This window comes from Cupressus sempervirens, chromosome 9 (assembly GCF_028749045.1).
Source record: "Cupressus sempervirens isolate cs-2001-9-10 chromosome 9, ASM2874904v1, whole genome shotgun sequence".
Lineage (NCBI taxonomy): Eukaryota > Viridiplantae > Streptophyta > Pinopsida > Cupressales > Cupressaceae > Cupressus > Cupressus sempervirens.
This window is the reverse complement of record NC_143126.1, coordinates 478,500,654-478,514,254: the sequence shown is the minus strand read 5'-3', so window position 1 is coordinate 478,514,254 and position 13,601 is coordinate 478,500,654. Positions and strand designations below refer to the sequence as shown.

The 13,601-nt window shown below is 36.2% G+C and overlaps 2 protein-coding genes and 1 pseudogene across 2 annotated transcripts; all 3 read left to right on the top strand.

Annotated features, from left to right (window-relative positions):
- The first annotated feature begins 5,480 nt into the window (after positions 1-5,480).
- LOC149539403 (S-locus-specific glycoprotein S13-like) lies at positions 5,481-6,155 on the top strand. Its single transcript, XM_089802568.1, has one exon. It carries the CDS (start codon positions 5,481-5,483, stop codon positions 6,153-6,155), a length of 675 nt encoding a protein of 224 aa, XP_089658694.1.
- Positions 6,156-11,274: 5,119 nt separating this feature from the next.
- Positions 11,275-11,655, top strand: LOC149539402 (G-type lectin S-receptor-like serine/threonine-protein kinase At2g19130). The gene has a single exon (XM_089802567.1). It carries the CDS (start codon positions 11,275-11,277, stop codon positions 11,653-11,655), a length of 381 nt encoding a protein of 126 aa, XP_089658693.1.
- Positions 11,656-11,990: 335 nt separating this feature from the next.
- On the top strand, positions 11,991-13,049 carry LOC149539401 (G-type lectin S-receptor-like serine/threonine-protein kinase At2g19130 pseudogene; annotated as a pseudogene).
- The last annotated feature ends 552 nt before the right edge of the window (positions 13,050-13,601 follow it).

Sequence of the window (13,601 nt, the reverse complement as noted above, 5' to 3'; positions counted from 1 at the left end):
TAGTATACATAGTGGAGGTCAAAATATATTTATATTTATATCTAATTACTAAATTACACATTAGTTTTAGTTGCTATATAGTCACTATTTAACAACTACCCATATATATGATATTAAAGAACTAATTATTTACTAATCACTAGAATCATTATGAATTCATCCATAAGCTAATCTATAATTTACTAACTTTTGACTAAAGTGTTTATACCTGTAAAAGCTCTTGACCTAAAACTATACTACTCCCCAACATTACTAACTCCTTAACCTTTTACCCATTGATTACAAACATGAAATAAATCTAACCTAACCACTATCACATGACTTAAATGACAATCCAATTCTAAAAATTACCACTTAAAAATAAAAACATCCCCTTCCTTAAAAAAATGAGTCCAACTCCCCAATGATGGGTCACCTTACCTCCCTTAATCCCCTAGTACCTATCCCTAGGGAACACCATCATGACTTGCACTAGGATTGATGTTGGCACCTTTTTCCCTTTATCCAAGGTTGAGGATGACTTAGGAAAGGATTCTCACCATGTTTCATATGTTTGGGAAGAAGTCTTCAAGTTTTGGGGTGGACCTTTTCACTTGTTTGAAACACACCTTTGTCTTCCATGAAATGATGCACCTAGGGAAGAGGTGGAGGGTTCTTTGACTTATGTCAAGCCAAGCCAATATTGTAGCATTAGAACATGTGACCATAAAGGCATAAAACTCCTAGGGAGGGGGACCCAAGTCTAAAAACATTGACATTTTATTTATTTATAGAAACTAGGCCTAAGTTTACATCCTTAAGTCTCTTTCCTAGGCTATATTTTATTTCACTTTATTTTTGTTTGATGATGGGTAAGGTGGTCGGCCAGGGGGAGATCCCATGGATATTTTATTTTATTTATTTATTTATTTGTATAGTGTTTCAATAAAATAAAAAGTACTAAGTGGGTGAATGCCTAGGACTAGGATTTGACATGAAAGGTTAATTTTCTTGGTATTGTGACACAAGGGTTACATGAAGCTAATGAGTCTTCTCTCACAATTTCTTTTTTAACTTGATGATTATTACATGAGTCTTATCTTTTAGTATAAATATTATTTTATTAGTATTCCATGTACAAGATTCTTAGAATATTCTCTTTGATTAAAATATTGGTTTGTAATCTAGGGGAGGGAATTATTTTTCTTTTCCCATACATTTTCTAGAGGCTTCATTTGCACACATAGGCTTGTCTCCTTATGGGTTTTTAACTATGTATTTATTTTCAAGCTTGTTTTCCCTTAATCCTACCTTGGTATTTTAGTAAATATGTTTGAGGATGTGATGGTGTTACCTAGCCTAAGAATTAGTTAGGACTTGAAAACCAAATGATCTAATTTTCATACACATAAAATGAAATATCAAAGTATGGCAACTTTCTTTCATTACATAACATATGAGTTTACAATGCAAATATCTATGTTTTGAATTGATCAACTATATCTATAATATTCTTCCACATGACATTTATGAAATATTTCTACTAAATGATTTACAATTAACATATGAAGAAGGATCTTATTACATAACTTCACCATAATACATCAAATTTCATAATGAATATTTCCTTACAAGTAAAATATATACAAATTTCTCAATCTTTCCTTTCACAATTTCAAATAATAATCAATGATAAAAAAATCTCTTTTACATCACAATGGAATAACAATGGAGACATTGATTTCAAAACATATTTGAGATGACATGGAACATTGGTCTCTCTTTATACACTTGATTTTCCAACATTGTCAAGGGTGAAACCCTAGTATCTTCAAGGAATCCATCTTCACAAAATTTGCAAACACACATAAACTTGGAACCATGGAGGTTCACCTCCCATCCTAGGCTTCTATGAAGCCACCCACCGAGTAGGGGAAACAAGTCCAAACAAGATACACACACACAACACTTGCCAATGCATAAAACTTATCACATAACACAAAACAATCCCTCCCATGGCTTACACATTGATTCACCATTCGAACCATTGGAACCATATCTGCAATAACATTTTTTTCATGCCATTCCGGGGCTTTTGACAATTTATTCAAAATTCCATGCCCTTTTGGGGCTTTCGCAAACATCCTCCAAACATACTATCAACAACTATAGCTTCCTTGAAGCCCATACTCCATTAACTTCCTTTTTGCACCATCTTTCCCTTATCACCCCCAAAGCATGATATGAATGAATATGGCATACAATGGAGCCCATACTCCAAGGTTCTCAACTATATTTCAAGCCCAACTAAGCCCTTCACCCTAGACTTCTCTACCCTCACCTAAGGATGAGTGAAGCCCTCACACCCATAACAACACTTGACATTCAAATCAAAACAGAAAGATCAAGAAGGAAAACCAAGAAAATTACATGAACACAATACACACTCTAACCATCACTACACAACATCAAAATCCACAATACCAAGATTCACTATATAATTCATGATCCCAAAATAATTACTCCATGCTTGCATATTCATTATGCAATGCTAAAAGAAAGAACATGGTTTTGAAACACCAACCTTGGTCTAAGCTAAAGGTAATGGTAGTTGTTTTAGAGGCTCCCTTAATCTCCCTCCAAACCCTAACTGTCTCTAAACTTAGAGAGTGGGTGAACACCTCACTAGTTCATCCAAGACTCTCTAATAAGGCCTTCCCACTATCTATTTTAGCAAAGTCACTAAGCCACTCCCTCTTACAAACTTGTCTCCCTCTAAATTGCTATATTTGACTTAGAGGGAACATGGAAGAGAATACATGTGACAACTCAAATTTTGAATTGGTGGAAGAATGCATGCGTAAAGGAGCCCCTTAGACTGTATAATCACTATTATGGTTAAAATTAGGTCCCTAACATGTTATACCATCACATGCATAGCTCATTTTCACATAAAAGACACTTTGAGACCACCTAATGACCCCTCAAAACCCTAGCCAAGTCCAAATTCAAATTTCCTTTGATTGTGACCCATCTTACCCCTTGGCAAGTGGGTTTACTTATTAACAAGGTAATTAGGCTTAGGGTAAAATGCCACTATGACCAAAACTCTAAATGACATGTCATTACACACAAAATCTACAAGTGTCAAGTGACACATAAAAGCACATTCTACATCACCATGACATGTTCCTAATGCATCTTGATGACAAAAATTTTTACTAACTTTTTTTCGATTACTTTGATAGAAGCTAAATTGTGGAAATTCTTGTAATGTAATGCTTAAGTGGGGGTATGTTACTTGCTTTTTTATCATTGGAATTTGGATACTTTGACATTATTCAAGACTTAGTAGGACAATGACTTATTTTATGGATTAATGTTGACATATACAATAGTGTTTGGCATCTATGACATGTACTATGAACCTAATATTGTGAATGGAATGATCAAACACATATAAGTGCAACTTTATGAATAGATAAAATTATGTAAATTTAATGATGATTTAATGTGATATGTAGATAAATATTAATTTGATTATGATGATTTCTGATATGCATATTTTGATTTTCAATGATTTATTTGAAATGATTAGGAAATGAAATTCAATTAAATTATGTTAATATGATTACATAACATTTGAAATTATATGCATAAATGAGCTCCTTGGACTACTGATGCTTGAGTTTAATGTGCAGGAAGTGGAACCATGAAAATTTTGGGGGAAACAAGATCCAAACCTATGTGAATACAGTTTAAACAAGGAGAATCTTTGGATGATTTGAAAGCCTCGTTGTGATGTATTTTAGTTCGTAAATGTAAGTTTTCTTATATAGAAATAATAAAGAAAATACTATCAAATTGCGAAAATAATTAGTGCTCAATATTCAAGTTGGAAGCTAGTTTTGGGTTTTTATATTTTTCTTATAAATTATTATTATTATTATCTTTTGATAGGTAAGAGGTCGAAGCCAAGATTCATTATTATTATGTGATGTGATTAATTATTATTATTTATTAAGCTCATGTAGAGTCGAACCCAAGACCTCTCATATAAGAGGCTCACAATTTACCGTTGTGTTGTAGGCTTTTGCCTATTAGTGTCACATTTTTTCTTATAAATAATTGTATAACAAGTCTATTTCTTCTTTAATTTAATTGAGCTTTTAACATTTAAAAGAAACTATTTTTCTAGTTAATTTAAATAATTATTACAAATTTTATTTTTTATTAATTAAAAATAATAATATTATAGAAATATAATGATACTTTTAAAGAAAACAAATTTATTAATATCTTTAAATAGTAAATTTAAGATTAATTTTATATTAAGAATTGAATAAATATTTTATTCAATTTTTTTATTTTTATAAAAAATAACTATTATCTATTTAGTTAACTTAAACAAACTTAGTATACTGAAGTTAAGATTACTTTTTTAATAAAAAAATTTAAATTTTTTTTTATTATCATAAAAAATAAATGTCATGCATTTAACTAATTTAAATAAAACTTCATAAAAAATTTATTAATAGAAAATGCATGTTATTATTTTTAACTTTATTTTCTTTATTAATCATTTTGAAAACTAAAATAAACAATAATGTTATATTAAATATAGAATATAATTATAATATTCTCCCTTGAAAACATAAGACAAATGTAATTTACACTTTGAACGAATTTGTTTTCTTATGTCTAAATATTAGAGAAAGGATGCAGCTATCCTTCCTACAAATTACACCATTGACTAAATTTTTAAAAAAGAAAATATCAAATACGAAACAAATAAAAAGTGCCAATTGATGAAAGTAAGGATAAGGTATTAGAGACGACGTGGCAAGGTCCATACCACGATAAACCAAGACGAAGTTTCAATAACCTCTCCTAAATAAATAGATAGGAACTGAAATGAGAATTTGGAAGAGCGTTCACATCGTTATTGTGGCTCCATTTGAGATATTGTTTGTCGGTGTGTGAAGACTCGAGAATAGGTACGGCCGAATTGAATGACAGAGAGTTTGACCACTTTTGCTTGTCTTCTTTTTCATGGTAGGATTTTCTAAATAGACAAATGTCTTATACTGAAATATTGAGATATGAAATTCATTCGTACACGGTACCAGAAATAGTTATTAAATTGGTATGAAGGTTTTGGATGTTAATAATGCGTTGAATTTCAGACGTAAATATAAAAGATATGTGAAATCAATGTCACTATATTCATCCCCACAAATAGAAAATGTGTCCTAGCCTCAACAATGTCATAATTAACATTATTCTCGGTAATTTCTTCTCAATTTCCCCTCCTTTGCAGGTAAGTTGACTCTCGACACAACAAATCAAATTGTATCGTTTCTTACGAATTCTTTTGATGACCCCCTCCAATCGGCACCATTTCATTTACCAATCACGGTCGTTCAAGAGATTGGAAACACCTTTGTTTCCGACTTCTTTCGTTAGCGGCAGAGGGGAGTTCAACCGATCACAATTTGGCGATGGATGAGAAGTGGGCGAAACCCTCCTTAAGGCTTGTTTTTGCGGTTGCTGTGTTTATTCAATTGAGTAGTTATGGTGAAACAGTCCAGGCCGGAGATACTCTTTCCTTGGGCGCCTCAATTGCTGGAAACCAGACATTAATTTCAAAGAACGGCACATTTGAATTGGGTTTCTTCAGTCCAAATGGAACTAAGAACTGGTATATTGGAATCTGGTATGCCAATATACCAGAGAAGAAAATCGTTTGGGTGGCCAACAGAGAGAATCCCGAACGAAATAAATCTGGAGTTTTGAAGTTGTCAAGAGAAGGCAAATTGGATCTATTTGATACAGAGGGCGCATCCATTTGGTCAGTCAACATATTGAGAAAGGCATCCCGGGCTGTGATATTAGATTCCGCTAATTTTCTGATGTTGAGCGATGAGAACAAACCTGAAACTGTGTGGCAGAGTTTCGACAATCCGACAGATACCTGGTTGCCCGAGATGGACGACCAAAGCTGGTCTCTTGGAAAAGCTCGTCGGAACCAGCTCCCGGGCTTTTCTCCAATCAAATCCAAGGTTGCGGGCGGTGCTAGGCGCGTAAGATATTCAAGCAGGCCAGGCTGCAGGACAGGGCATTTACGGGGAGATCACTCGGTGCATAACGGTGGTCACACCACAGTTACTGGATGAGAGCAGATCGAGGGCATATAACCAGACCAGACCATCCACTCGAGGCCAGCGTTGGCTCTGGGCTCCACTTCTCTAGAGCAGAAAAGACAGGGCACTAGGCAGGTAATGACACAGTGGGATCAGGACATCACACCAGAGCATCACAGTGGGACCAGGTAGCAGACACAATCCCAGACAGGCTCGGATTCCAGACAGGCCTGTTTCCAAGGAAAAAACGACGACTGGGCCCAGCCCACAACAAGATAGTGGTAGGCTTTTAAGCCAGGGGTTTCAAGGTGCACTTTCCGATTTTTTTTGTTTTATATATTTGCTCTTGTTAGTTTTGTTTCGTCCTTTTTTCCTTTGATCAATGGCAAAACCAATTGTGGATACACAAACAATGGAAAAACAAACGGTGGATATGCAAGCCATGGGAAAACAAACCATATCATTGGTAAAAAATGGTCAAGAAATTCTGGTGCACTTTGAAACTAACCATTTAGGTCAAGTCAAAATGGCATCACTTGGCAAGACAGGGAAATATATTTGGGTCAACGTTAAACAGTTCAAGGGCATTTTAAAACGTAAACTCGCTCGCTTGAAAGGGTCATATGAAAAGCAGAAACATAGGCAAAGATTGCATAAACTAGAGAAGAAGTAAAAAGATGTTGTCAAAATGTACCCTCCTCCACACTTAGATGGTGACAGCCATTTGTGTGGTAGCAACAACTTGGTTGATTCTGTCACTTACAGCCCTACCTCCACACCTCTCGCTTGGTGCCCAGATCTTTATGCACAAGAACTATTGAGGGCCAAGAGGAGGTTGGAACTCCTAGAGGCTAAGGAACAAGAAAGTTACCGTAATATGCAGGTGTTAATTGCAGCAAGTAAAACTCTTGCAGATAATAACAACATTTTAAAAGCTCAAATCTCAACGCTGCAAGAAACACTTTTAGCAGGGAAGCTTGAATGGCAGAACATGAAGGATGAATGGAAAAACCTGAATGCTACATTGGAAACAAACATTGTCACAGCAAATACCGAGTCATCTCATTATAAGGAGAGAATGCTTCTTCACACTAATTCGCTGGGAAAGGCAGGGGTTGAAGAGGAGAGAAGAAGTTTCTCAGAAGTCACCAAAACTTGGGACAAAAATAGCAAACACCTTGATATGGCAAGAGAAGAGGCAAAGATTCTTGTGAACACACAAGATGGAGAGGTCAAGGAAAGTCAGCGTAGGGCATCCAATATAATTATCAAAGGGATAAAAGATTATGGGGAAGGCGAACACACCCTCGACTTAATGAGGGATTTCTTACAAGATGTGTTGTTGTGGCAAGGACAAATCTGTCAAGCTTGGAGGGTTGGCAAACCACACGTTGAGAGAAATAGGCCAATCAAGGTAGTCATGCCCAGCATTAGCGACAAACAAAATCTACTTAACAAAAAATAGCTCTTGAGGGGTTCTCGCTTCGTTGTAGAGGAGGGTTTAACTATGAGACAACAAGTAGAAAGAAGAATGGAAATGGAAAAAATCAGAACAGCTGGAAATGAAGGCAAAAGAGCTTGGATGTTCAAGGGCAAAGCAATTATTGTTCATTTTGGCCACCACTCCAATGAAGAGCAGCAAGATGGCAACAAAGGTGTGACAACAAACACATTAGCATGCCATGATACAACAAGATCAACAATCACGCTTAGGATAATAACTCAACTTTGAGTCTTTCACACTAAAACAAATAGAAATCAAGCTTAACCCAGGTGTCCTTAAGTTTAGTTTGTTGGAATTGCAGAGGTTATCCATGGAGACATGGGCCTAGATTAGGAACTATTGCGGAAGGCAAATACATTATTTGTCTCATAGAGACACATGAGCATGAGGGATGTAAGACCCCATTGTTTGAAGGCTACTGGAAGATGGCAATGTGGAATGAGGCAGTAGGAAATGGTAAAGGTCATGGAGGTATAATGGTTCTAGTAAAAGAAAGGGAAGGTCGTGCCATTCAGTTGGAAAAGACTGATTCTAATAGACAATTTATATGGCTCAAAATCGTGGAAAATAACACTCTTATCAGGATTGTAGCCTATTACTTTGCTCCACAAGTATCTAAAACTTATAAAAAGTGTGGCTTAGATCACAATGACCCCTATGCCGTGTTAAAGAAAGATGTTGCTATTTTTTCACAGTGTGGGGATGTTCTTCTTGTTGGAGATTTCAATGCTAGGATAGCAAATTGGCAAGCAAGTATTTTCAGCTCCAAAGTAAATGATAACCCTATTTGGCTCATAGAAGAAAGAAATCATCAATGGGGAAGAATATCGGAAGATGCTAAAGGCTACAATCATTTTGGAGAAGAATTGATCACTCTATGTGGCACATTTGATCTCATAATTTGTAATGGTTTGGCTAGATGGGCTAAGTCGGGCACTTTCACTTGCAACACATACAATGGGGCAAGTGTGGTAGATTATGTAATTTGTTCATAGAATTTGTATGAAAATATTGAAGAAGTTGAAATTGGAGAGCACATTTGGGATCTTAAATCAGATCATAGACCGTTATATGTAAATTTGTATTAGGCAAAGGATAGGTGGATTGGAGCAAAAATCCAAGGCCCACAATACCCCCCTTCTCAGGGCATAATTTTGTTAACTTTAGAAAATAGTAACACTTTCAGAGCTACTCTTGAGGAACTTTGTATGGGACACCCTATGTATAAACATAGTGTTAACAGTTATGATTTATCAAATCTGATTCATGAGGCTCTTTCAAAATGCAAGAGAGAAAAAAATAGAAAATCTGAAACTAATTGTTTTCTAGCCAATGCTTGGTTTGATAAGGAATGCAAGAGGGCTAGGAGAAACCTAAGGGAGTTAAATAAAACTAACCTTGACATTAAGGCCTACAAATAGATCCTAAAGAAGAAAAAAATTGTTTTTATGTTCACAAGGAGAGGAGCTAATTTTCTTGGGCAAAAATAACCCCAAACGATTTTGGAAAGAACTCCAACCAAGGAGAAAACAAACTGAAAATAATAATATTACTACCACCCAATGGTTTGAATATGCTAAGAAACTTTATGAACAAGAGGGTGGAGTGGGATAGCCACCTTTGGTCAATGATGATACAAATCTTTTCATTGTGCAAGAGATAGAGGTAGGGATTAAGAAGTTAGGTGGAGGTAAAGCAAAAGACCTTGTTGCACTCCAAGCAGAATATCTGAAGTGGGGTATGAAAACTCTTGCACCGCACATCACTGAAATTTTCAACAAAATTTGCCAAGAAGGGTTTCCGAAAGATTCGACAATTAGCCTTGCAATATCACTTTTTAAGAGTGGTGATGTTAACAATCCCTCCAACTACAAGACTATAATGATGAATCCCCTCTTTGCTAAACTTTTTCGCAGCATGATAGAAACTAGGATCAGCAAATGGGCAGAAGAAAACCATAAACGTGCTAAAGGGCAAGCTGGTTTTAGGCCAAAGCACTCGACAGTGGATCACTGTGTCACTTTGAGATACATTATTGAAAAGGAGTGGGAGAAAAAGGAAGAGGTATTTTGTTGCTTTGTCGACTTTAAAAAGGCTTTTGACACCGTCCCAAGAGAAAGCTTTGGTTTAGGATGGAAGAATTGGGGATTCCTATGCATCTCAGAGCTGTTGTTCATAGAATGTACAAAGAGGTGAAAGTTAAAATCAGAACTCTAGATGGCATTTCAGAATGTTTTAGGAGCGATATCAGGGTCAAACAGGGCTGCCCTTTATCTCCTACTTTGTTTGGTTTATATATTGACAAATTGAAAAAGTGGTTAAACATTCAAAAGAGTGAAGGCATTCAGCTAGGTGAATTTGTTATAAAGCTACTCCTATATGTAGACAATCTCATTTTAATTGCCAAATCTGCCTGTGGTTTGCAAGATCATCTATCTTCTCTTGAGCGCTTTTGTGGAATGGTGGGGATGCAGGTCAATATCAGCAAGACTAAAGTTATGATTTTCTCTAATAATTAAAAACAACACCAACATGAATTTTATTACAATGGAAGTGTTCTTGAAGAAGTTGCAGAGTATAAATACCTTGGCATCGATTTCAACAAAAAAACTAAGCTAGTCTAGCTGCAGGTATAAAAGGATATTAGGTGGGTGGAAGGCTTTTTATGCTCTTCAGAATAGGTGCCATGAAGCAAAGTTGTAGGATTGGAAAACTATTCAAACTTTGTTCAGTCTTCTTGTGCTACTAGTTGTTCTTTACAGGTGTGAATTATGGGCCAGCAACACTACTATAGCACAATGGAAACAAATTGAAGGAATCCAAAAGTGCTTGATCACAAGCAAGTTTAAAATCAAAAGCACTATTCCATATGATATCATGCTAAGTGAAATGGGGGCTGCTCCTATTGAGGCACTTGCTATGGTTCGCCTTAGAAGCTATTTAAAAAGAATTGAAAAAATGGAAGAGGATAGATGGCCTAAAGTTGTCTTCAGTGACACATTATGTAAGCAAAAAAGGACATGGATGCAACAAAACATCAAATGGATGAGTAAATGAAATATTCAATTCAATATGTGCCCCACAAATAATAAAGAAATAAAGGTCTTTTTCATGGAGAAATTCTACAAGAGAAATTGGGGAAGCGAGATCGGAAGGAAGAAATTATATTATATAAATGAGCTCAACCCCACTTGTGATCAACTCCAAAAAGCATGCATAGGACCCAAAATTTCGTGGAGGGAAAAAATTCTTATTGCTCAGCTGAGAACCAACTCTCACCAACTTCATTGTGAGATCGGACGTTGGAAGAGGCCAAAGGAGGCTTGGGAAGAGAGAATTTGCAAATTCTGCAATTCTGGGAAAGTGGAAACTGAACAACACTTTATTTTAGAATGTGAGGCCTACAAGAGTAGTAGAGATAAATTTGCGGACACTATATGTGACAGTTCTTGGCATAACCTATTCAATGAAGAGTACATTGAGCAATTGAGTGGACTGATCATCATCCTGCACAAACAGTGAACATTGCTACTTCAGTCTGCTTGAGTTGTCTTGCTGTCCCATAGGCTATTTTTACCCTCGTGGACGTTAAATTTTTATCTATCTATCTATCAAGTGGATCCATCTGGTGCCAAACAATTTGTGCTAATGTGGAATAACTCTGTCAAGTACTGGGATGGCGGAGTCTGGGACGGTAAAATTTTCAGTCATGTTCCAAAAATGGCAAGCAAAAATTTCTTCAATGTCGCCATTGAAATTACTAGCTTCGGCTTGTATATGCTTTTGACACTGAATCATAAGATGAATAGGCTCATGCATTTTGTGATGATGGAGTCCGGAGATTATCAACATGCGTTGTTCAATGGAAATAAGTGGAACATGTTCTGGTTTGTGCCTAGAGACAAATGTGATGTATATGGTCTTTGTGGTGCTTTCGCAATCTGTAACCCCAACAATTATCAATTCTGCAGCTACGTACAAGGCTTTGAGCCCAAAGATAATGAAGCCTGGGATTCATGGGAGTGGTGATCCAGTGGTTGTGTTCGCCAGAGCCCCTTAAATTGTAGCACCGACATATTCATCGACTCCAAATCAATGCTATCTTATGATTTGCACACTCTATCCTACTCTATCCCCGCAACTAAGAGGGATTGCGAGAAAGCCTACCTTAGAAACTGCTCATGCACTGCTTATGCTTTCAATCCGCCTTCAGGCCCCTACCACATCTAGTCTGGATCTCTTCTTAACTTGCACAACTCTGCAACAAAAAATTAACCAATTCAAATATCTTCATTCGAGTAGCTGCCTCTACCCTCACAAAGTTCAATCATCCACCATCGCCCTCCATTGAATTAAAAATCGTCATGCCTCTAACAATTGGTGTTGTTACTGCTGTCGCCATTGTTTTAGGTATCTTTTCATTTTTTATGTGGAGACGGCGACATCGACTACAATCTATGGAGAGTTGTGCAGATTTATCGACATACAGTTTTTTAAGAATGTTCAATTACAAGGAGTTGAAGATTGCAACAAGGAATTTCAAGTACAAGTCGGGGAGCGGAGGATTCGGCTCTTTTTTCAAAGGATCTTTAGAAGATGGTACACTTGTGGCTATAAAGAAATTGGAATCTAGGTCAAGCCGAGATGATAAGCACTTTCGAGCAGAAATCAGTTCTCTGGGAAGCATACAACATGCGAATTTGATCAGGCTTCAAGGGTTCTATGCACAAGGATCCAAACAGTTACTGGTTTGTGACTACATGCCCAATGGCTCTCTAAATTCCTTACTCTTTACTAGTAATTCTAAAAGAAAACAAAAGGTACTCGACTGGAAGACCCGATTCCATATCGCTTTAGGCACTGCTCGAGCTTTGGTTTACCTCCATGAGGAGTGCAGAAATTGCATCATTCACGGTGATGTAAAGCCCGAGAACATTCTGCTAGACGCTAATTTTTCACCCATGTTAGCTGATTTTGGGTTAGAAAAGCTTATGGATAGATATTCAAGCTGCATATTGACCACAACGAGGGGGATGAGAGGGTATTTGGCTCTAGAATGGATTTCGGGCCTCCGCATCACTCGCAAGGTTGATGTGTACTATTTTGGTATAACTCTTTCAGAAATCATTTTCGAGCGAAGAAGTCTCGATTTAAACGTGAAGGATTCAAGTAGGTATTACTTTCCAGCATGGGCCGCAACCCAAATCCACCAAGGAAACATGATAAATGTTGTGGAGGAGGGTTTTGCAGAGGAGAAAGATATTGAAGAGGTGAGAAGAGCATGTATTGTTGGATTGCTATGCATTCAAAGAGATGAGGAACAAGTGGTGCTAATACTGGAAGGAAAGATTGAACCTCAAACCATTGTGCTAATTGATAATCAAGCAAACCAGATCGATAGTGATGTTATCAAGTTAGCATAGCATATAAGTAAATTCATTTATTAGTTAAAATGTATGTTAATATTAAAAGATCTTTGATTTCATGGTGAAGTTGAAAAGTTCATAAAGAGTCTACCAAGAATCAAGTCTTGGTGAGTGTAAGGCTCTAACATTTAAAAAAGAATGAGACACATCAATAAAGATTTGTATACCACTATCTTAACTTAATTATACGGAAAGTGGGAATTTTATGAAATATAGTTAATTAGTTTTAATTTTTATGATTATTTGTTTAAGAGAAGGGTATTAGTGTTGGAAGAATTGATCTCTGACTCCCACATCACTGTATTGTTAATCTTCGACTCCCACATCACCATGCTGTTATAATTGAATTGTAGACATGACACTTGAACCTTTTACCAAAAGCCACAAATTCTAAATTAAACTCTACAAGTGTAGGTACAAGATACTAATGTCAATTCCATCTCATGAGGCTCGCTAATTCAATTTGATTCTATATTTTGGAATATATTCATATGTTTATTTTGATCTCAATTTAAGTTTCTAACAAAATATTCAAATATTATAGCAACA

Excerpts from the sequence above, each read along its gene's own strand:
- LOC149539402 (XM_089802567.1), top strand. The coding sequence starts at position 11,275 with ATGTGGAATAACTCTGTCAAGTACTGGGATGGCGGAGTCTGGGACGGT.
- LOC149539403 (XM_089802568.1), top strand. The coding sequence starts at position 5,481 with ATGGATGAGAAGTGGGCGAAACCCTCCTTAAGGCTTGTTTTTGCGGTT.